Source organism: Diadema antillarum, unplaced genomic scaffold (genome assembly GCF_040938485.1).
Source record: "Diadema antillarum isolate AM-2024a unplaced genomic scaffold, OU_Dant_1.0 seq00001069_RagTag, whole genome shotgun sequence".
Classification (NCBI taxonomy): Eukaryota; Metazoa; Echinodermata; class Echinoidea; order Diadematoida; family Diadematidae; genus Diadema; species Diadema antillarum.
Window position 1 is genome coordinate 1310428 of NW_027271894.1, and position 24575 is coordinate 1335002.

A 24575-nucleotide genomic window follows, 5' to 3' on the forward strand; every position below is an offset into this window, starting at 1 on the left:
TCAATTATAAATATGCAAAAGTTCCATCGTGTCCGGAGGACTACCCCTTCCAACCCCCGTCAACTTCCATACAATATTGTTTGTTTGTTTGTTTGTTTATAGCCCATATTCAGCTACGTTAAGCTGGTCTTCCATGGGGTCCAGTTGGATGTGAGGTGGGACCACTTCACTGGGTTAGACACCCTGCTCTTTGCGATGAATGAAGCAGGATCTTTTACGTGCATGAGTTATTACTCGGTCATACACGGGACCTCAAGTCCTATTAGTCTGGGTGCCAAAGCCACTTTTTGGGCCTAACCTTGTTTTACCGTCCACCCAATGTTTTTTGACGGTTTTACCCTATTTCGGGGGTGCTGAATCTGAATCTGGATGATACAACTCTTGCATCCTTGAGGGTTTTGAGATATTCAAGATGGCCGCCAATATGGCCGCCAAAACCGGAAATTCCCACGTATTTCCTTCTAAATGGTGAGATATTGAAAACAATTGATGGTTTTACCCTATTTCGAGGGTGCTGAATCCGAATCTGGATGATGCAACTCTTGCATCCTTGAGGGTTTTGAGATATTCAAGATGGCCGCCAATATGGCCGCCAAAACCGGAAATTCCCACGTATTTCCTTCTAAATGGTGAGATATTGAAAACAATTGATGGTTTTACCCTATTTCGAGGGTGCTGAATCCGAATCTGGATGATGCAACCCTTGCATCCTTGAGGGTTTTGAGATATTCAAGATGGCCGCCAAAATGGCCGCCAAAACCGAAAATTCCCTCGTATTTCCTTCTAAATGGTGTGAAATTGAAAATAGTTGATGATTCTCCCTATATGGAAGGTGCTGAATCCAAATCTGGATGATGCAACTCATGCATCCATGAATTTTTTGAGATATTCAAGATGGCCGCCAAAATGGCCGCCAATTAAAACCGGAAATTCCCATGTATTTCCTTCTAATTGGTGAGAAATTGAAAACAATTGATGGATCTACCCTATTTCTAGGGTGTTGAATCCGAGTCTGGATGATGCAAACTTTGCATCCTTGAGGGTATTGAGATATTCAAGATGGCCGCCAAGATGGATTCCAAAATGGCCGCCAATTAAAACCGGAAATTTCTATGTGTTAGCTTTTAAATGGTGAGAAATAGAAAACAATTGATGGTTTTACCCTATTTCGAGGGTGCTGAATCTGAATCTGGATGATGCACCTCGAGATAGTCAAGATGGCCGCCAAAATGGCCGCCGAAACGGAAACTCTAATGTATTTCCTTCTTATAAATGGTGAGAAATTGATAACATTTGATGGCTTTGCCCCATTTTTTTTTTTTTTTGACTGAAAGATTTCAGGTTTTCGTCAATGCCACAGTTTGAACTTGCTGTATATACAGTGAAACCAGCTCTACCAGATATCTTTGAGTTGGTACGATACAAGTGTGCCAGCAATGAACCCTTCAAGACTATAGATGCGGTTGAATAATTGCAAGATTACACTGTTTCCTCTACATATAATGGATAAGTTTTGAACACTAACAACAAATGGACAAGACATGTTCATCTAAATCATATTGTGATAGTGATGTAGAGAAGTGTACTGAAATTACCCAACATCACCTGTCTTAATCCATGAGCAGTTTTAATCTCTTCATCCATGAACACTCAAATTGGTTATTTGGTTTATATTGTGGTCTTGATGACATTGTTGAAGACACGAGTGGGACATCTTTATAGTTATAATTCAATTTTTTATTCAATACGATGTGACATTATGTATGTGTACATGTATATATATATACATATGTATATATATATATATATATATATATATATATAATATATATATGTATATATAATCTATTACAAACACACACGAGGGGACGGACAAATCACAGGTAACGCGCCGTGAAAAAAAAAAACAGAATAAAAAAAAAAAAACGACAACATGGAAGGTAATAGTTGATTATCCAGTACTTACGAATATCATAATCGCGCAGAGTGCTTTTGAAATTACCCTTATTGATATCTACTATAGTGGTCATGGATGCAACCATTTCCAATGACCTAATCAGAATATGCGACAAGTTTCAGAAGAATACGAGGCGAGACTCGTCAGAATACAAGACAAGTTTCAACACCAAATACCAACATGCCATAATTAAATTGTACTCTATTGATAGCCGAAAAGGATTAACTTCACATCTGTGGAGCCATATTATTGGCGACCACAAGCATTATTTTCTAACAATTATGCATAAAGACATTTTCAGTCGTATCTTTCTTTGTATTTGTACGTTTCAGTATGATGTCAATATCACTTCTTTTTTTTTCCAGTACGTGTTAAAGTTCCGTTTGAGACATATCAGAATATCTCAGTATAATACCATTGTGACAGTCATTTTGGATGTCAATAACTTTTGGCTGATTTGACAAATTCGCTCAACTGAGTTGAATTTAAGAATACGAATTATTGTTTTTCACCCTGCATGGGTTTAATCCCCCGCTTCGCGTTAGTGCACAATACTTAACCATTTCAGTATAAGAAAATGTAACAAGCATATGAAAACATATGAAATAAAAAAAAAAATCAAAAGCTCCCTCGGATGGGAGGGGGATACCAAACCCGCTTCGACCCTCCCCTCATTCGGTTCCCCTCCATATAGACTCTGTATACCTTCGAGATTGACAATTCAGTCATTTCATACGATTATTTCTTATGGTCGTACCTGATGTTGCAACAATGAAACCATGTTCTCGATCAAGGCGGTCTTCCAGCTCCCTAAAACGCCTTAAAAACTCTGAAATATTAAAAACAAATAACACAACTGTATTTTTTCTTTTGGACGATCAGACGCTAATATTTATAAATGAAGAGGAATTCTAAGCATACAATTTCGTCAATTATCTACAGTATTATGAGTATGCGTGCAATCATTTATGGAACCACGCATCACACACGCTAAACAAGCTACCGCAGTGATATCGTTCTGGAGAAAAATAAAATGTCTCTGAAAGCCACACTCTTTTGACTGTGTTTGGTCCCCTTTTTTACCTTCATGAGGGCCACGTGTAGGCCTACCGCTTAAAGATCTTTTAGGTTGATTCAAGGATTGAGTATATTATTGTGTTCTTTAAAAATCACCTACATCTGTCTCTCCTACACTTATTATTAAAGTAAGATTTATTTACTGTATTTATTTGTGATCGGTTTTATTTCAACAGTTAAAAAACTGCTCTACCAAGGGGCCCCGCACAATAAAAAGATACAAAAACACATATTCAAATGCACAACGTTGCAATCAAAACAAACGTAAACATATCAACCAGATAGCGAAGAAAAGAAGGGGTATGTAACAAAATTATACTATGATAAAAAAAAATACAGCAGGAATAAGAAAGAAAGAAACCGAGAGAATATGTGACTGTGCACCTCAAAACGAACATAAAGTCGCACACACTGATTTTGCGTGAGGACTGAAAATAAGTGAAATGGGTCAACCCAGCCGAACTTGACTTTTTCATATTTTCTGAAAGAGCGGGTCTTCTTTTACATTATGCTAAAATTTGGTGTCATAAAACGGGCAGGAAAGTGTGTTTTTTTAGCAGTTTATCTCGACATTTTTGGTAGAATAGTGTGATTAGGTGTGTCTTTGGAATCCCTTTTTCATTTCTGACAAACCTTGTCCACACTCTTCACTTTCAACTCTAATAACTTTTGAAAGGATAGTGCTACTGCTTTGAAAATTGGTATTGACTATGGACAGAATGTGTTAATGAGGCATGCTTAATTTCAGTTTAATCTGATAATCCCTTCATTGTTGTTACTCTTGTGGTTTACTTCCTGTTTTTTGTCCCATTCATCGCACAGCCAGCACGGTTTGGTAAAGATTAAGCGCTTGAATAGACACTGTACTTCAGAGCCTCTTTTCTCAGTTCACACTTTTCCTGAGTTTGTGCTTTCTTTCCAATATTTAGATAGGTTAGGAGAGTCCATTTGATTTGAGTTATACATCATTTTAAAGCTTAAAGTCTGCTCTTTCAGAATATGGTCTTAACTAAAAATTCATGTCTGGCGACTTTTTGTTTGTTTTGAGGTGCAGGGTCACATATAATACGCGAGTTAAAAAAACAACTATAACAACGACAACAACAAGACAAATGATATGTCAGTTCCCGGTGTCACAGAAATAAACATAATATCCACTCTGTTTATCCTAATAAAAAGTCACAATCAGGTTAAAACTTGAGAGATAAAATTCTACTCTGCTTTTTAAATATAGGAAAAGATGGCAAAACTTGCATACTGCGAGGTAAGTTGTTCCAAAGGTTTGACCCTTGATAATGCAGAGATCTCTTATTCCCTACGGGGTGCACTGATTTTTAGTGGGCAAGAGAGTGCATATCGAGTTCGCAAATGGACATTCCGAAAAACAACTATTTCTTTTAAATGCACTGGCACCATATCATTGATTAATTTATACATAATAAGATACGTTTGGTATTGCCTCCTTCGTATAATCGTTTGTCAGTTTAAGAGTAGTATTGGATATTGAAAAATCAGCACTTAAAACCAAACGAGCATAATCTATTTTGCAATTTCTGTAATTTCTTAATACTGCACTTTGTACTTCTGCCCCACATTACAAGACCATACTCAACATGCGGCAAGATTAATGCATTATAACATAATCACAATATTTCGTGGAATGTTCTGTCTTAGCTGTCGAATACACCAAATAATTTTAGAAACCTTTACATAATACCTTTTCAATATGTTTATGCCATGTGAAACACTCATCCAATACAACACCCAAATATTTAAATTCATGAACTTGATCAATTGTTTCCTTATTATATTTGATAACTATAACAGCATCATTGACTCTCCGTTTTGTACCAATCAACATACACTTACATTTCTTAACTTTCAATTCTAAATCATTAAATTCCACCCATTTGCATATCTTCTTAAACTCATTTTGCAACAATTTATAAACATTAATATTCTGTCTTTACAAAAAACTGCAGCATCATCCGCATATAAGCACAATGTTGTACTATGTGAAAATGACAATTTGCACATGTCATTTATAAATACAGAAAAAAGCAGAGGCCCCAATATTGACCCTTGTGGGATTCCTACTTCAATATTTCAAGATTCTGACAATATTCCCTAAAAAAATGCACATTGTTGGCGATCAAGGAAGTAATTTCTAAACCAGTTCAGTTCAACATCATGAAGACCATATCTTAATAAATCATTGAGTACAATATGTGAAACTGAATCAAAAACTCGTTCGAAATTTAAAAACAAACATTCTGTTACATAACATTCGTCAATATTCCTTTATATTCGTTCAAATCCAGCAATACAGCTGTTGTTAAATGTAGTGGGCGAAATAAAGATTGAAAATCACTTAAAAACTTATTTGAAAAGAAATAATCATACACTCGCTCATATGAAGAGTTCGGTTTCAAAAGGTGATACATCCATAATTTCAAGTTCCGAGAAAAACGTGATTTTTTTTTTTATTATCATATTTAGCAAGCTCAGACTGGAATGATTTTCCCCCCTATTATACTGCTAAATAATACAACACTAAAACCACTCTCTAAGAAAATCCAGGTCCATACATTTATCTTTAATGAATTAATCATTTTTTTTTGTGGATGTAGTACCTTTTGAAACCGAAACTGGATGTTTTTGTGGATGTAGTACCTTTTGAAACCGAAACTGGATGTAGTACCTTTTGAAACCAAAATTTCACATACCAGAGATATATTCAGTGTGATGTTATGACATGTTTCGCGGATTTTTTTTAATATTTTTTTTAAGCAATGGTGTTGATGGGAATGGGATACGAGGTGATGGGAGCCTAGGTAATTGACAATGCCCTGCCCTATTTAGCAGCAAGAATAACAAACCAATGTGCACAGCTAATGTCCCACTTCTCCCTTGCTGACCAATATTTTTCAATGAATGATTATCATTGGTCAATTTTCACATGCTTCAAATGTTCTGGATCCATCCAGCATGGGGGGGGGGGTGGATTCACTATGCGTAAACGGTTATAGATGGGGAGGGGTCACATTATCTCACCAGGTAATTTCTCTCTTCCCTTTCTCGTTTTGTTTTTCTCTCACGAGCTTTATCTCATGATTTCTTTTCTTTTTCTTCTTTGTGTTAAATACTTTGGTTATTTTTCTCTCTGTAAATTCTCCCTTCACGTGTCTCAAAAATACTGTATTCATTATCTTTTGTTTTTCTTCATTTTTTTTTCCAATGGAACTTCGAAGGGAAAAGGTGGAAAAGCAGCATCTGAACGTGGTGTATTTTCTCAACGCTGTAATTAAATTCATTATATGAATTTCATTCTGGTATGTTCTTTATCAGGTAAGATGAATCTGATAATCTAAAAACTGATAAAATCAAGACCGTCGATGAGTAATATGGCCACCTATACTAAACACACATTGGGTATTACCTTTGTGACATTTTATAAGTAAAAGGTGTCATTTACAAGAATGAATATGAATCTAGTGTTCAATGCCTTTCGCCACTACGTACTTTCCAGCCCTGGTATTTTACATCATACATGTATATAGAATAAGACAGCATACCCATTGGTAAGCACTGTTGGTAGGGATGTCAGAATTTCATGCCATTGTATACATTTAACAAAGTAACTTTGCTTTCAGACTAGTTGTCACACACTTTAATTACCTGTGAACCCATTTATATAAGTCATAGTCCAACCCTAAAAAAGTGTTTGTAATAATTCTGGGGACAATTTATGCCTCAAACTCAACACCCTAGCTGTAACGCACAGTACCGGTAACTAACAGTAAATGCAGCACGTGGGACTACATGAAAGTAGCGTAATTTCTCCACTCTATCCGCCCTTTCTCCTTTGCTCTTGTTTTTGCTCTTGCTTTTAATTCCTGATCCTTTTCTTAGGATGGTTTGTTTTTTTTCAATGGGTTCTCCTTCATTTTCCTCCATTGCTTGATGAAAATGTGATGAGTTAGAGTTTTTCAAGATATTTGTCAGATTTGCGTGGTGATTTTAACAGAAATCCAAAGAGCCAAAAGGCAACTTCTATTGTTTGCAGATTATGTCAGTAGACAATGGTAGAGGGTCAAGTCAATGCTGCTCTCTGATTGGTCGATTTCCCAATGATGTCATTGGAATGGGTGTAGTACTTTTTGAAACCCAACTAAAATGGATGTAGTACCTTTTGAAACCGAATTGATTTTTTAATGTAAGTTTTAAACACTTTCTGTTGGGAAATTTAGCTTTTCGTTTGTATAGGTGTAAAGAGGTCCTAAAAATGAGTACATCAAGACCAAAAAGTGGATTTTGATGGAAAACGGATGTAGTACCTTTTGCAACTGAGCTCTTCATAAACAGCTTTCCCAAAAATTTTCATGACGTAACATATAACAGAAATGGGTCGATAATTGCTAACATTGTCCTTATTTCCACTCTTGAATACAGGTGTTATTTCAGCCTTTCTCCAATCAGAAGGTATAATTGAAGAATGAAGTGACAAATTCAACGAATAAGTAAGCGGTTTGGAAATAAAGGGCGAAGCAATCTTTATAAGATACGGATGTAGGTTGTCAAGACCACATGATTTACCACTGTCAAGTTTGAGCAATTCCCTCTGTACAAATTCACTTGTAACATCCGAGAAAATAAAGGACAAAAAGGGGTCTGGTGAGACGAGTCTATCCGAGCACTTTTAACCCCATAGGTTAAACAAAAACAACAACAATTGAATTCGTTAGCACCCAAGACAGACAAAATTGAAGTGTTTATTTAGCAATGCAAGAAGCATTGTAAATAAGTTTGAGGAATTGGAGTGCAGAGTTAACAATACAGAATAAAAACCCAGACCTAATAGGCATCGTTGAAACCTGTCTGGACAGTGAAATTAGCGACGCTGAGATACAGTTGCCAGGTTACATCTTTCGGGCAGACAGAAAAAGCAAAACAGCCAGATGTGGAGGAGCTGCACTCTACGTTAAAGAGAGCATTGACGTGATACAACGAGATGATTTTGAATTCCAGGAATCTTTCTGGGTTGAGTTATGTGGCATAGAGAGAGAGGCGAGCCAACAAGTGACCAAAACGACCAATTGCATCAAAACACAACTTGAGGAAAGCAGTAAATTAACGAAAAGGAACATCAACAATGTCACTAGCCAAACCAGGATGAACAGTGCAAACAACAGTAACAGAAACCAATCTGTGACAACCAGGGACAAACTGCTGATTGGTGTAGTGTACAGAACCCCGTCTGTTTCAGATGAAGATGTTGCTAAAAATTTACCGAGATCTTGAAAAAGCGAGAACACAAGAAACAGTTGTGATGGGAGATTTCGACTTCAGAGAAGTCGACTGGGAATTGCTCTGGAAGAAGGGGAGCAATTTCTTGAAATTGTTCAAGAAAATCTATGGACACAACATGTCACAACACCAACGAGGGGAGACTCAATAATGGACTTAGTGTTGACATCAGATCCTAGTATGATCGAAGACCTGCAGGTCGTGGACAAAATTAGGAAGCAGTGATCACAGAATTATAGAGTTTAACATGTTCTGCAGTGTACAACTGGAAGCAACGTCTTACTCCAGAAACTACAACAAAGATGATTATAGTGCTATGAGGAACAGACTGAATAGTATAAAGTTGGAGGAAGAACTTACAGGCTGCAATACCCAGCAAGCATGGAAAAAAACTACATGACGAACTGAACGACCTAGTTGAAAAGTATGTCCCTATGAAACAAACCGAACCAAAGCCAAGTGGATGACTCGAGCTAAAATGAAAGCAATCCGTTAAAGGAGGAAAGCATGGACAAAGTACAAAGTATCTGGACGCAAAAAAAAAAAAAAACAGACCATCAGTACTACAAGTCCTTTGGAAAAGTAGCTAAGAAGAAATTCGGGAAGTAAAGTTCAACTTTGAGAAAAAGATCGCCGATGATATAAAGCAAAACCTTAAGAGTTTCTATTAATACACGAGATCGAAAATGAAAGTCAAAGACACTGTTGGTCCAGTGAAGTATGAAAATAGTGACAACATACCACCAGGCAAAGAAACAGCAGATGAACTCAACAAGTTCTTTACTTCAGTATTCACAGAAGAGATTGGCGATCCACCATCAGCGAAAAATATTTTCCAGTACGAGGATAAACTGAAGCTTACAGATGTCACGGTGACGTCAGATGAGGTCGAAAAATACTGTACCCGCAAGAGCTGGATCCCTCGAAAGCGGCTGGTCCAGATGACATAGCACCAAACCTGTTGAGAGAATTAGCAACAGAACTCTCCAGAGCACTTGCCCTAATATTCAATTCATCTCTGAAGGAAAGCTGTATTCCGGAAATACGGAGAACTGCAAACGCAACCCCGATCTTCAAAAAGGGAGACAGATCACAGGCCGGAAATTACCGCCCCATCAGCTTGACATCTGTTGTATGTCTGTATGTAAAACTATTGAAAAGATTATCCGTGACCGCATTAGTGACCACCTTGAGAAATACCAACTCATCAGAGGCACACAACATGGTTTCCTGAAAGGAAGGTCATGAGCAACTAATCTAATTCTGCATATGGACATGTCAACTAAACATGCAGCTGATTACTTGCCAACTGATGGCATCTATCTTGACCTAGCCAAGGCATTTGATAAAGTCCCTCACAGGATGCTAATAGAGAAACTGAGAGCACACGGAATTGAAGGGCAAGTACTGGCATGGATCCAAGCCTGGTTAGCAAACAGATCTCAGAGAGTTGTTATACAGGGAGCAAAGTCAGAGGAAAGTGCAGTACATAGCTCTATTGTCCAGGGTTCAGTCCTAGGCCCCCTATGTTTCGTAGTCTATATGAATGACTTGGAGGATGGGACCACTTGTACAGTCAGTAAATTTGCGGACGATACCAAGCTTTCCAACTCAGTTGCAAAAGATCAGGATAGACAACGACTACAAGAAGAGTGGTCGGACACATTGAAAATGACGTTCAGTGTTGACAAGTGTTCTGTAATGAATATATTGGTCATAACAATCCCCAACATGAGTAACAAATCAATGGAAAAACACTGAACAGTGTAACAGAAGAAAAAGACTTGGGGTTTGGATAAGAGATGACCTAAAAGTTACAAAACAATGTGCAGAAGCAACCAAGAAAGCAAACCAAACGCTTGGCATGGTAAAACGCTCCTTTGAATACAGATGTCCAGAAATAACCATGCAACTCTACAAGTCGCTGATTAGGCCCCATCTTGACTATTGCATCCAAGTGTGCAGACCACACCTACAAAAGGACATCAAACTGTTAGAAGGAGTGCAAAGAAGAACTACCAAACTCATCCCAAGCATAAGACTCCTATCATATTAAGAAAGACTCCAGAAACTCTACCTCACTATACTAGAAGATAGACGCAGAAGAGCAGACTTAATCCGAACCTACAGAATATTCAACAACATAGACAGAATCAACCCAACTAAAATCTTCCAACTTGCAACACATCAGAGCACAAGAGGACACCAACTCAAAATCCAGAAGCAACACGTGAGAGTTGACACCAGGAAGTATTCGTTCAGCCAAAGGGTAATTCAAGATTGGAACAATCTCCCCCCGGCAGCAGTTCATGCAACATCAATAAACGGCCTCAAAACAGAATTAAGATTATCAATGGATTACTAAGGGCGAATAGCTCCCTCACCCTAGCCGCACTACATTGGTACACTACCAAGACGGATGCAGCGCTTCAGTAAGTTCAGTAAGTCCGTCATCTCCGTGATGCCATGGAAACGCGGACAGTTCCTGCGAGTGTATTGTTCCTGTTCTTCACATATTTGTTCTTTCCCTGAAGCCGGTTGACAGTCTCGGTCAGCGACGCGACCTGCTGTTTTTGTTGATGAAGGTCAAGTTCAATGGCTTTGTAGACATCCTGTGTCACCTGCTGCCTGATGTCGGGGGATGTCTGTGACGAAGCATATTAAAGGAATATAGGGTCTATAATGAATTATGACTAATAACATATTCACTGCACATTATTGTGCTTGGACATAGAGCTGTAGATCGGCCCAGGCAGACCATCCAAAGTAGAAGAGAAGCCAAACTGCTGATGAGTGTCTTTCTCTAAAATGAGGAAATTGCTGAGAAGCTTCATTTTGGGAGACAATGTACATAATAACAAATTGTTCCTGGGAGACAATGTACATAATAACAAAGTGTTCCTGGTAGACAATGTACAGAATAAGAAAGTGTCTCAAAGTGCTGATATGACCCTTCTTTGCACGTTACATAAGGTATCCTGAATCCGATGAGAGGGATCACACGTGTTTTAATGGTCAGCTGTAGGCACCTGGAATCAGACAAGGGAAGACCAGTTGTAAAGAAAAGGTATAACTGGTGGAAGTCTGACACTGGTCAAATCAAGATGAGGAGTGACAGTTTTATCTGCCCCATGAGTACTAGATTTAAGTTGACAAGGGGGTAATGTGCTGACATTAGTCCCTAGGTGCTGACACGACTAGTCTTTATTGTGCTGACACTAGTCTTTATTTTGCTGACAGTGCCTTGTGAAGTGTCCACTTCATAATTATTCATCAGATGACCAATGGTCATCTATATGATTGGTTAATTGTGTCGGCAAGGGGAGGGACATCTATGTGCCATATTTAATGTTACATTTTAATTTGGTTTCCAAGAGGGGCGGACTCAGTAAAATAATCATATGCATGAAGCTTGAAAGCCTGAAACAAAACCAGGGTGCAAGACCCCAAAATAGTTACAACTCGACATCTTCAGGTAGCTCATTGAGTGAAGAATCATTTCACTCCAACTGTACACATCATTTTTTCGGCTGAATAAAAGTCCAGCGGACACCGAGGTTCACATACGACTTGAGTGGAATGGGACTTTGATTTTCAACGACTGCCGGTGTGTGTGTGCAGGTGAATGATGCGTGAAAGGTACGCCAACATCCATGAATGTTGAAAACCTCGTTACACTTGGTGGCAGCGGTGGGATGAACTCCCATGAAATTGCAAGCAAGCAACCATCAGTTGAGACTGTTTCTGTGTGATCCAGAAATATCACCTGAGCAGCCGAGTAGCAACCATGCTGGTTGTGATGTTGCTGTTATAGAACAGTTTCTTGAGACTCAGAAGTTTGGCGAGTCCCAACATTGAGAGAACAATTTGAAAAGATAAGCTGAGCTGCATGAAGTCAGTCGTCTGCAACGCAGTTGTGATGTCTTCAACGCTTCCGACATCGGGCTGACCAGGTTGCAGACAGACGCCGGTCCAGGGACGGGCTGAGACGAGGACGTGGACGGTGCCGTCAGGACGGAGTCTGGGACCCAGGAGGGACGAGACTACACGGAGCAGCAGACAGCTGAGCAGGGTGACCACAACACATCGCCAGGCCACTGGACGATTGACAGGGAGAGCAAAAGTCTTATCGTAGGGGGTAAGTGAGCTTCTCTTGGTCAATTTCACGGCAAGGCAGAGGGGGTAAACAGTACTACAATAATAAATGTCATATCTTAAGTTAAGTGTTGTGACAGGTTGTTGGTTAAGACTGTATTAACATGGAGGGGGAAAGCAACTTAAGTCAGTTAAGAATGCAAGAGCTGAGGCAAAAGTGTGAAGAGTTGGGGCTGCCACATGAAGGACTGAATAGGAATCAGTTGGTTCAGAGCATAGAAGAGGCAAATAAAGGGCAAGTTTCATCTCAGCCAGGGGCGACTGTTGTTAGCACAGATGGGGATGAGGCCCAAAATGCTGCTGCACGCAAAGAGTCTTTAGAAGAAACGCGCATGCGCTTTGAATTAGAAAAGTTGAGAATGCAAGTGCGGCTAGCAGAGCTAGAAAAAGAAAAGCGTGAAAACATGCCTGGCGCAGCACCTGGAAATGCAAGCGTGGTGGAGGGAGGTATTAGGCGGCAACTTCCCTTTTACAAAGAAGGGGAGGATGTAGATGTATTCCTGCGTACTTTTGAAAAAAATGGCCCATTTGAATAACTGGCCTAGGGATGTATGGGCACTACAACTGGCCCCACTGTTGTCAGGAAAGGCTAGAGAGGCATATGCCAGACTGTCATTAGAGAGTAGTAGGGACTACGACGCGGTGAAAGCAGCCATACTGCGAAGATATGACCTGACCCCAGATGCGTACCGGGTCAAGTTTAGAGAGTTGAGAGTCGACAAAGAAGAGACGTACACAGAATTCTCTGTGAAGCTCTCCGACCTGTTAGGGCGTTGGCTAGAGGGGGCGGGAGCAGACACAGATGTTGACAAATTGAAGGAGCAAATCCTTATGGAGCAAATGTTGAAGCAAGTCCCCTATGACTTAAGAGTATGGCTCCGGGATCATGAGCCGCCAACACTTCAGGCCATGGCGAGGCTCGCAGACCAATATGTGCAGAGTAGAAAAGGAATGGGAAAGCCCCAGGCATACACAGGAGGCAGACAGGACCTCAGATCATTCCCTAAATCTGGAGGAAAGCCCAGTTTTGGGAGCGGGAAAGGGGAAAACATACCCCAGAAACCGGTACACAACCAAGAACAGAAAGGCGGTCGGGGGAAGATACAGTGTTATAAGTGTGGTAAGCTAGGGCACATAGCAGTAAACTGTCAGAGCGCTCAAAAATCTACCCCAAAGGAGGAAAGGGATGCAAAACAAGACCCTGCATACTTCTGTAGATCTAGACCCCACAAATTCTTAGAGGCATACACTAGCCAGGCTATGCTAGGAGGAAGAAAGGTGAGCCTATTGCGTGATTCAGGCTGCACCCATTCCCTTGCTAGAGTAGACGTAATAGACCCTGACCTCATTATCCCAGGAGAGACAATCCATGTTAGGGGTTTATTCATTAAGAAAGAGCTACCAGTGGCCAGAGGGCATCTGAGGAGTGATGCCTATGGTATTCAGAAGTGGATTCGTGTGGGAGTGGTCGATGATATTGAAGTAGACATGATACTGGGCAATGAACTTGTCCATGACGAGGACCCTGAGTTGAAAATGCCTGTAGTGAGTGGAAAGGAAGAGGGCTTGGTGGTGACACGGAGCCAGGCTCGCGTGGAGAAAGAAAAGGTAGAAAACGAGAGAACAGAGAGGGAGAACTCCCAAGTTCGTGTGAGAGACTTGTTCAGCATGAATGAGGGAAATGATGAAGTAGTTGATGCTGACAAAGCTCGCATGGATGGGGAATCTCACGAGGGGGAAGAAAGTAGCCACAAAGCAGGAGAACAGATGGGGAAGAAAGAATCCATAGACTCGAGAAGTAGAGGGCACAGCCAATTAGACATAGGGGTAACATAATTAATTCAAGCCCAGCAAGAGGACATAGGCCTAAAGTCAATTTGGGAGAAAGTAGAGGAGGATGGAAACAGGAAATGCTACTTTTATGTGGACAAGGGGGTGCTCATGCGTAAATGGTCTGGTGCAAATCAAGCCCAAGGGGAGGGATACAGACAAATAGTAGTCCCTAAGCAGTACAGAGGAAAGCTGCTACATATTGCACATGACAATCTGACGGCAGGTCATTTGGGTGTTGGTAAAACACAACAGAGGCTGATGCAACATTTCTACTGGCCAGGGATATTCCGGGATGTAGCAGAATTTTGCAAAACATGTGGTCCATGCCAAAAGTGTGCAAGTCAGTACCGGGGAGAGAAGGTAAAACTAGTGTCAGTCCCAGTGATCGGCAGGCCATTCAGGAAGGTTGCTATGGATATTGTGGGCCCCTTACCAAGAAGCAAAAAGGGTAATAAATACATCCTTGTCCTCTGTGATTACGCAACACGTTATCCCGAGGCAGTACCCCTCCCCTCAGTAGAGGCTGAAAAGGTGGCAGACGAACTGATAAAGATCTTCAGCCGAGTAGGGATTCCAGACGAGCTCTGACAGATCAGGGGTCAAACTTTATGTCCCTCCTAATGAAACAGCTGTGTAGTAGTCTGGGATCAAGCAGCTAAGGACCAGCCCTTATCACCCCAAGCCAACGGACTGGTAGAGAGATTTAATGGGACTTTGAAGGGGATGCTGAAACCCTACACTACAGAAGGGGATGTGACCTGGGATGAACTCATCCCCTATGTGTTGTTTGCATACCGGGAGGTTCCCCAAGAATCAACGGGATTCTCCCCATTTGAACTTTTGTATGGGCACAGAGTAAGAGGACCCCTAGATATCATTCGGGAGACCTGGACAGGTGAAATTCCCTCACAAGAGAGCATAGTGACGTATGTGCTAAGGAGCAGAGAAAATCTGGCCGCAATCACGAAAGCAGCCCAGACAAACCTAGCCATGGCGCAGAAGAAACAACAAGTGTGGTATGATAGGAAAGCCAGAGCAAAAGACCTGAATGTAGGCCAAAAAGTGCTGGTGCTACTCCCATGCAGCACTAATAAGCTAATGGCTAAATGGCAGGGCCCCTATCCAGTGGTACAAAAGCTGAGTGACGTTAACTATGTGATTGAGATGGGGGACAAAAGAAAGAAACACCGCGTGTTTCATACAAACATGCTACGTCAGTGGCGAGAGCGGGAGAGCACATTTTACATAGATGTTGAAAGTGCAGAGTGTGAGGAATTAGATGAGGACATCGAGTCAATGACCTGTGAAGCGTCACCATCTGAGATCAAGATACCAGACTACCTCTCAGATGCACAGACGAAACAAGTGACTGACATAGTGGGGGAGTATAGCGACATCCTTAGTGACAAACCTGGACGGACGGATGTAGTGAGACATGACTTAATCACTACAAATGACCGCCCAATCAGACAGAGGGCATGCCGACTCCCACATGCGTTAAAAGATACAGTAAAGAAAGAACTAGATAAGATGTTGGATGCGGGAATCATCTCCCCTTCCGATTCCCCATATGCTAGCCCCCTTGTGATTGTTAGAAAGAAAGATGACACCCTTCGACTTTGCGTCGATTATCGCAAACTTAACCAAGTGACTGAATTTGACGCATACCCAATGCCCAATATTGAAGCCATCATAGATGAGCTAGGAAAGGCCAAATTTATGACCACAATCGACCTGACAAAAGGGTACTGGCAAGTTCCCCTAACCGACGATGCAAAGAGAAAGTCAGCATTTATTACACCCTTTGGCCTCTTTCAATTCAATGTGATGCCGTTTGGGATGCAGGGCGCGCCAGCCACCTTTCAGCGGCTTGTAGATCAGGTGCTGCGTGGATTAAGCAAGTTTGCGACTGCGTACGTAGATGACATTATCATCTACAGTGAAACTTGGGAGCAGCATCTGGTCCATGTCCGGGAGGTGCTAGAAAGGTTGAGAGCAGCAGGCCTAACAGCAAAACCCAGTAAGTGTAAAGTCGCCAGGAGGGATGTACTTTATCTGGGGTTTGTTTTGGGAGGGGGTTGTGTGAAACCAGAACCAGCTAAAGTGGAGGCAGTAATGTACTACCCGTAGCCCGCAACAAAGACGGATGTCAGAGCCTTCTTGGGCCTAACAGGCTACTACAGGAAGTTCATTCCAAACTATAGCAAAGTGGCAGCCCCACTCTCGGACCTCACTCGTAAAAGTGAACCTAGACTAGTTAGGTGGAACAACGAATGTGGCCAGGCATTTGAGTCCCTGAAGAAGTCCCTTGCTTGCTCACCTGTGCTCAAAAACCCTGACTTCTCCAAAGAATTCATTGTACAGGTAGATGCCTCAGAAAGGGGAATTGGAGCAGTTTTGAGTCAAAGGGATGATGAAGGTGATGATCACCCAGTGGCATACATAAGCAGAAAGTTACTGCCAAGAGAGCAAAAGTATGCCACTATCGAGAAAGAGTGTATGGCAATCGTGTGGAGCATCCAGAAATTCCAGCCATACTTGTTTGGACGACAGTTCCTCGTACAAACCGATCACAATCCTTTGAAATGGCTTCACACGATGAAAAATCAAAACCCAAGACTGATGAGATGGAGTCTGGCACTACAGACACACTCAATGAAACTTGAGCACAGGAGCGGTAGCAAAAATGGGAATGCAGACGGTTTGTCTAGAATGTAATATATCTGAGATGGCATGATATGACTAAGATGGATGAGGAAGTACTTGTAAGCCATTATGTCCAGTTAAGATATAACTGTAAGTATGTCTATATTCTAATTGTATGTTAGTTAAAAAGAAATAAAGGCAAAGTTAGGTATTCGTGTAACTGGCTAATTTCAATTCCTAAAGCAACCAATCACGGGAAATATTAAACATGTTATAAAGCCAGACTAGGCCCGGTAAGCATGCAATACTTACCTTTTGAATGAAATAATGATGTGTGTCAACTCTGCCTTGCCAATAGTGAAAGAGAGCTCACAATTGTACCCTAGACATGACATGTTGAACATTGCTATCCAAAGGAAACCGTACATCGAGAGACTGAGTAACTAGAAGCCAAGAGATTCAAACAATCAGCGATGAACCCGAACACACATGCATAATCAACTAGCATGGACACTTTGAAAACTGGAGGTGTGTCGTCATTAAATGTGACTAAATATGCACTGACTAAAGAAATATGATCGATTATGCCTCTGGTGTTATGTACAAGTGCATGAGTAATAATGTTTATGTGATTTCTTGATTTATGATTTAATGATGATTGTTTCATTTCATACAGAACAGTGACTCTCAGGTATCCATGCAGCTATTGTAATTGGGATATGAAAAGGGTCTTAATGAAGTGAAAACTTTCAACAGCATTCCATCCCCTTTTCATTGTCTTGGGTAGGGGGATGTCTGTGACGAAGCATATTAAAGGAATATAGGGTCTATAATGAATATGACTAATAACATATTCACTGCACATTATTGTGCTTGGACATAGAGCTGTAGATCGGCCCAGGCAGACCATCCAAAGTAGAAGAGAAGCCAAACTGCTGATGAGTGTCTTTCTCTAAAATGAGGAAATTGCTGAGAAGCTTCATTTTGGGAGACAATGTACATAATAACAAAGTGTTCCTGGTAGACAATGTACAGAATAAGAAAGTGTCTCAAAGTGCTGATATGACCCTTCTTTGTACGTTACATAAGGTATCCTGAATCCGATGAGAGGGATCACACGTGTTTTAATGGTCAGCTGTAGGCACCTGGAATCAGACAAGGGAAGACCAGTTGTAAAGAAAAGGTATAACTGGTGGAAGTCTGACACTGGTCAAAACAAGATGAGGAGTGACAGTTTTATCTGCCCCATGAGTACTAGCTTGAAGTTGACAAGGGGGTAATGTGCTGACATTAGTCCCTAGGTGCTGACACGACTAGTCTTTATTGTGCTGACACTAGTCTTTATTTTGTTGACAGTGCCTTGTGGAGTGTCCACTTCATAATTATTCATCAGATGACCAATGGTCATCTATATGATTGGTTAATTGTGTCGGCAAGGGGAGGGACATCTATGTGCCATATTTAATGTTACATTTTAATTTGGTTTCCAAGAGGGGCGGACTCAGTAAAATAATCATATGCATGAAGCTTGAGAGCCTGAAACAAAACCAGGGTGCTAGACCCCAAAATAGTTAGTTACAACAGGGAGGTGTCTCTCTCACACCTCCCTGGTTACAACTCGACATCTTCAGGTAGCTCATTGAGTGAAGAATCATTTCACTCCAACTGTACACATCATTTTTCGGCTGAATAAAAGCCCAGCGGACACCAAGGTTCACATACGACTTGCGTGGAATGGGACTTTGATTTTCAACGACTGCCGGTGTGTGTGTGTAGGTGAATGATGCGTGAAAGGTACGCCAACATCCATGAATGTTGAAAACCTCGTTACATTCAACAATAGATTCCACCAGGCGGTCACGCGTGTCGGTCTTATTCAGCGTTATGTCGACTTGTTCTCGGATGGTATGCATCAGAACCGAGTCAGGTGAGTCTAGATTACATGTTTGGCGGGAATTTCTTTGTAGGTCTTCGGATGATTGACCAGCAGGGCTACCAGATTTTGTACCCCCATTGCTGGCTGCTGCCCATCCCGATGTTTTAGCGACGCAGTCGAGGACTGTTCGGCGTGAGTTTCCTCGTCGTTACCTCGAGATTTCCCCTTCTGTGTTTTCGCAGATTTAAGGTTCGGCATAATGGTTTGGTGACAACTGTAGTATACAATATCCACTGTCAGTAGCGGAGGCCAGTTATTTCAACTCGTGATGACAGAAGAACAAGTAATTTCAGGGTAAAATACTGGTCGAAAGAGCACGAAAACGAGTACGTGTTGTCACCAGGCTTGAGGGCGCTCATATTTTTATCATATAGATCGACATCTTAATTACTTAATGTAATGTAATCTTTCTTACACAAGACGTGTAAATACTTCTCAAATATCAAATTATCCTTAAACATTCTATAATTTGTACAAATTTTATTTAACCATGTGGCTGCTCTCCACTCTTGACTAAACATATCAAAAAGTCTAACTTTTGAAGTGTGTGAAATCCATGCAGCATTAAATCCACCCCCTTGTCCTAGCCACATTGCACATTCCCTAGTCCTGCATTATCAAAAATATTTGCGATGAATAATAACCATTGTGATTCTGACGGAGAGTATATGTCTTCTTGTAAATGCAGAAGAAATTTGAAAATTGTACATGAGTGTTTGGTTTCTTTTCCCTTAAAGGGATCGTATAGTTTTGGTTGTGACCTAATTTTAGGTTTCTAATATTTTTGGGTGAGATAATGAGAAACTTCTTATGAAACATGAAAGAGCATGTAATTTCATGATGAATTTAACGTTTATTGGATGAAAAGTGGTTTTTTGAAATGGCTGAGATATCCAAAACAGAGCGATTCTAATAAAGTGTGGGACCCATCTTTTATTACGATTGCTTTGTTTTTTAGTTTGTTTTTGGATGTTTCAGTCATTCCAAACCCGATTTTCATCAAATAGACATTGAATTCCTCTTAAAATGGTATGCTCTGTACTATTTCATAAGTGTTTTCTTGGTATCTCGCAAAAAGTTAACTCTTTATGTGCCACGTTCGCACGTCCGGCTCAGTCGACGGCGTGCCAACTTCGCATATTCTGCTCAACAAACAAAGCCGCCAAAACCGATTGATCAATCCCTAATCTCTGCTAATCCCGCGGCACAATGAAAGCGTTTTTCGTGCTTTTGTTTCTCTCATACACGGCTTGCATTCTATGTAGTGATTGACTATCAAGCAGTGTTCCCAACTAGATTTGCTCGTACATTCTAAGTTTCTGTCACGGTTTTATGCGCAGAAGTCATGCCTTTACAGTAATGTAGCAACTGGTTATTCGAAAGAGAAATTTAAAATAGATTCGTCACACAATTTATATCGAAACAAAGTTTGACATTCCTCTTTAACTTTGCCTACTATTATGCCCATCCTTACAGAAATTTGTAGAGGTTATACAAATTAGAAAAACAGAATTCTTTCTCAAAGCATGACTACCTTCGTGTCTCGGAATAACGTGGCACACAGGGGGTTTCCACCATGGCACATAAAGAGTTAAAAGCCCAATCCTCATCTCCAGCAATACTGTACCATCCCTTTAACTAATCTAAACTAGAATCCAATCATTCGACATTTAATATGGTTCAAAATTACTCCACGTCCAGTTTCACCATAAACCATACAATCAGGGCCCCGTTTCATAAAAAGTTGATATGACAGCAACTCTTGCTGGAATGGCAATTGTCATGAAAACGACAAGAATCCAGCTTCCTGATTTGCTGTTGCTACTGGAAGTTGTCATTCCAGCAAGAGTTGCCATCTTAACATCTTTTATGAAATGGGGCCCTGGAGTACATTTGTTCACAAGCAAAACTTTTCTTAAGAATTTACTATGGAAAACTTCAATTTAGTCTATGGACTCATAACCCCAGACTTCACAACCATACAGTAAAACAGGTAAAACAAGATGATCAAATAAATGGCACTGTGTGTCCACAGACAGCTGTAACTTTTTAGCCTTGACCAACATGCTATCAAGTGCTTTTCTAGCTTGTGTGACTTGTTTAGAAATTGCCTTTTTAAAAATACCATTATGATAATATTAAATATAACTCCAAGGCACACAAAGTCATCTACAACCTCAAGTGGATCAACAGTATAAACAAATTCAGGAATTCTTCTAACCTTCCTACGGGAGAAAACAACAATTTCAGTCTTGCTAGCATTAACAGTCAAGCGCCATGTCTGACAATAACTATCCAAAGCATCAAGAACTTTTTGCAACTCCTCCGGAGATTCTGCTAAAATTATTGTACCATCTACATAAAGTAAACAAGAAAGATTTAAAGCTTTTTTTTTTTTACATCAGAATCCAGGTGTCAGAAATCTCATTTTCCAAATATTTCATTCCACCATACGATTTTTTAATGTATTCCTGAAAATCATTCAGATAAATGGCAAATAAAAGTGGAGAAAGGTTTTCACCCTGTCGTACAACAGTGTTACAAGTAAAAAACTGTGACATCTTCCCTCCCCCCCCCCCGACCGCCACACATGATTTATAGCACTTTCATAAATGTTCTTAATGACACTAAACAGTTTACCCCTAAGTCCCATCTTCAACATTTTTTACCGTAAAGATGATCTATCAATTAGATCAAATGCTTTCTTGTTATCAATAAATGCACAGTATAAGCGTTTTTTATTTTGCAGGTAAACATCAATTATAGTCTTCAAAACGAAAGCATATCAATTGTAGAATAATTAGAACGAAAGCCGGCCTGTTCTTCACCTAACATATTAGCATCTTCGAAAAACTCTGAGATTCGATGATTCATAATGGAGGTACAGTTTTCCTGGACAACTGAGAAGAGTTATTTATCTATGATTATTAAGATTTGTGTCTATAACCCTTATTCTTAAAAATAGGAACGATAATCCCTATGCACCACTCAGTTGGAACAATACCACTGTCCAGTACCACACTGAAGAACTTTTCTAACACATGATGAATCTCTACGGGACAATTCTTAAATCAAGGAATTCATTTCTTATTAAATCTTTTCCACAGGCTTTTGAATTCTTGCGTTTCTTAATCATTAGTGCCACTTCTTCCAAAGTGACTGGGGCATCCAAGGAACCATCTGCCTCAAAAAAAAAAAAAAAAATCTGAAGGCCTGTGGGCTTGTCATCTTGGCTATTACCTAAACGACTAAAATGATTAACAAAATCCCCTAATGAAACATTTCGTATTTTCTTTACCTTGCGTTCATTATTACTGTTGAGTAATTGCCAATATTGGATCCTGTAACGAACGGAGAGATTCATTTAAATCTCTATGAATTGTCCTTCTTTTGTGTCTTAATAAATTCTTATAAAGCTTTCTTGTAGATTCATAATGATTCAATAGACAAGTAGCTCCTGAACTGCCCAGAAATTTAAGCTTCCTCTTCAATCGATTTTTAACATTCAAATACTCCTGCCGGGCAGCTCTGCATTCTGCATCAAACCAAAGTTGATGGTTGGTTTTATCCTTATTGACAGTCCCATGTGTGTTTACATTATGACGAGATTGTCTCCATTAACAAATGCCAACATCTTGTGCAACATTGACGAACATTTCGCATAATTGTGAATAACAAAAATCAATACTACCTTGATTTGCATTCCCTTAACATTCCACATTTTCACACATAAACTCAGCCGAGTCCTTGATTTTCTGTTTAAATATTGCAGCGCTCTCACTGTTCCACTGGAATATTAAATAACGTTGACTTTCATTAGGCTGTGAATCTAAATCGGCATTGTTTACAGCAGTGTTTTGAGAATTGTTAAAAACACTGTCGACATCAGCAGATTTAGAGTTTTGCGATTGCAAGGTCACAATGACAGGGCAATGAACATCTGACAAACATTTATCAAATACATCAATACTGAAATGTGTAATGCTAGAAAATAACTGGCGAGATACAATAACATAATCAATAGTGCTACAACCACCATTTTTGTTGAAGCATGTGTATTTTCCGACGGACTGATCTTCCCCTGTCCTTCCATTAACAATCCTGAGATCAAAACTTTGGCACACATCAATAACAGACTTTCCATTATCATTTACATGGACATCAGTATTATAACGACAAGTTAGAATATCTAGGCCATCAGTACTTACATGCATATCAGAAACATCATTACAAAAGCCTAATCCAGTCTGATCTGTCAACACATCCTCTACACCTAAAAAATCATCAAGCAAACCCGCCCTGGCATTAAAATCACCCAACAAACAAAAGGGTGCATCATATCTAATTGTAATATCAATAATATCCTGCACTAGGTTGTTAAAAACTTCATTAGAATGGTGAATAGATCCCTCACATGGCAAGTACACTGCACCAACAATAAACTCAAAACCTAGAAATTTACTATCTATACCTTGACCCATAAAATTGATTCAGAAACTGTCGCATGAATTCTTTCAGAACAATTGAAAATATGATTAAAACCGTGAAGTATTCTGGTATCGCATGCACTGGAATCGCTGGCAAGAAGACACTCAACCTTGTAGAACTCTATGGCTCTCATGAAGACGGACAGCCACCACAACTGTGTACAAAGGCTTTTTTTATTTCAAAGGGGCATCTGATGACTGTTGACAGGGATGTCATCTTTTTTTTTTCCTTTTTTTTTTTTGGTAAGATTGAATCTAGTGCAATTATCGTGTTATTGGTCTAATTTCAACATAATTAAAAACAGTCTCTCTATTCTCCCTCAAAAAGCCTTGACTGTACTCTTTAGTTCTAATTGAACACAAAGAAGAAGTCCAGGTGTAGTACTGGTTTTACTTACAGTTGTACAGGCTAGTATTCTATCAAGCCTTAATGGATGTGTTTTCGACTGCGATATCCACTCATGTTTTGGGAAAAGTAATCCTTTTTTTAGCAACACATCAAACTCGGAAGCGTTTCTATCAGTCTCTTATTTCATTCAAGTTGCAAAGGGAGCCACAAGAAATGTTGCAAAAATAGCACGACAAATATCCAAGATGGTAAGCAGTGGCCGCCATTCTTTCACGGGGAAAGAAATGAAAGTGGGAATCTGTGTTTTCAGAATGTGATCGAAACTTACAGACATTCTAGGACAACTTTTCGTCAGTTTCTGATGCAAATTCAGACATATTATTGTAAACCCAATATTCTGCAGATATCAAATTCGGACCACGTTCGGATTGGAGCATGAACTCTCACTGGTTTGAAAATTTTTAAAAGAAAAGACCATAAAAGGTGTGGTTATTGAAGCAGGATCTTCTGTTCCAACTCCTGAAAATTGATGTGCGACAAGGGTTAGTGGTTTTACATGTACCAGACTTTTTTGTTTTTTGTTTAAGATATGTCTATACTAGATCGTAGACATACTAAAGACAGTGGTATAAGTAGCTCTGCTAAGGTTCCTTTTCCACAAACTAAACGCACCTTGAGATCAATTGCAAGTATCGCACGCATCTTGTCTTTGATGCTTATGATTCGTTGCCGAAAGCGGTTTTGTGTTGACTTGTGCTCCTCACAAAAAAAAAGAGAAAAAAGTCATTGCGGACAAGCCTCGTGACATTAGCCTAACTTCTCTCTCTC

General features: G+C 40.0%; 1 protein-coding gene across 1 annotated transcript in view; it reads right to left on the bottom strand.

Moving 5' to 3' along the window:
- Positions 1 to 2563: 2563 nt before the first annotated feature.
- Positions 2564 to 24575, bottom strand: part of LOC139743336 (uncharacterized) — a 70376-nt gene continuing 48364 nt past the window's right edge. Inside the window, exon 6 of the mRNA XM_071653827.1 lies at positions 2564 to 2786. Coding sequence (XP_071509928.1) covers positions 2683 to 2786 — 104 coding nt within the window. The 3' untranslated portion in view covers positions 2564 to 2682. The remainder of the gene's footprint in view (positions 2787 to 24575) is intronic.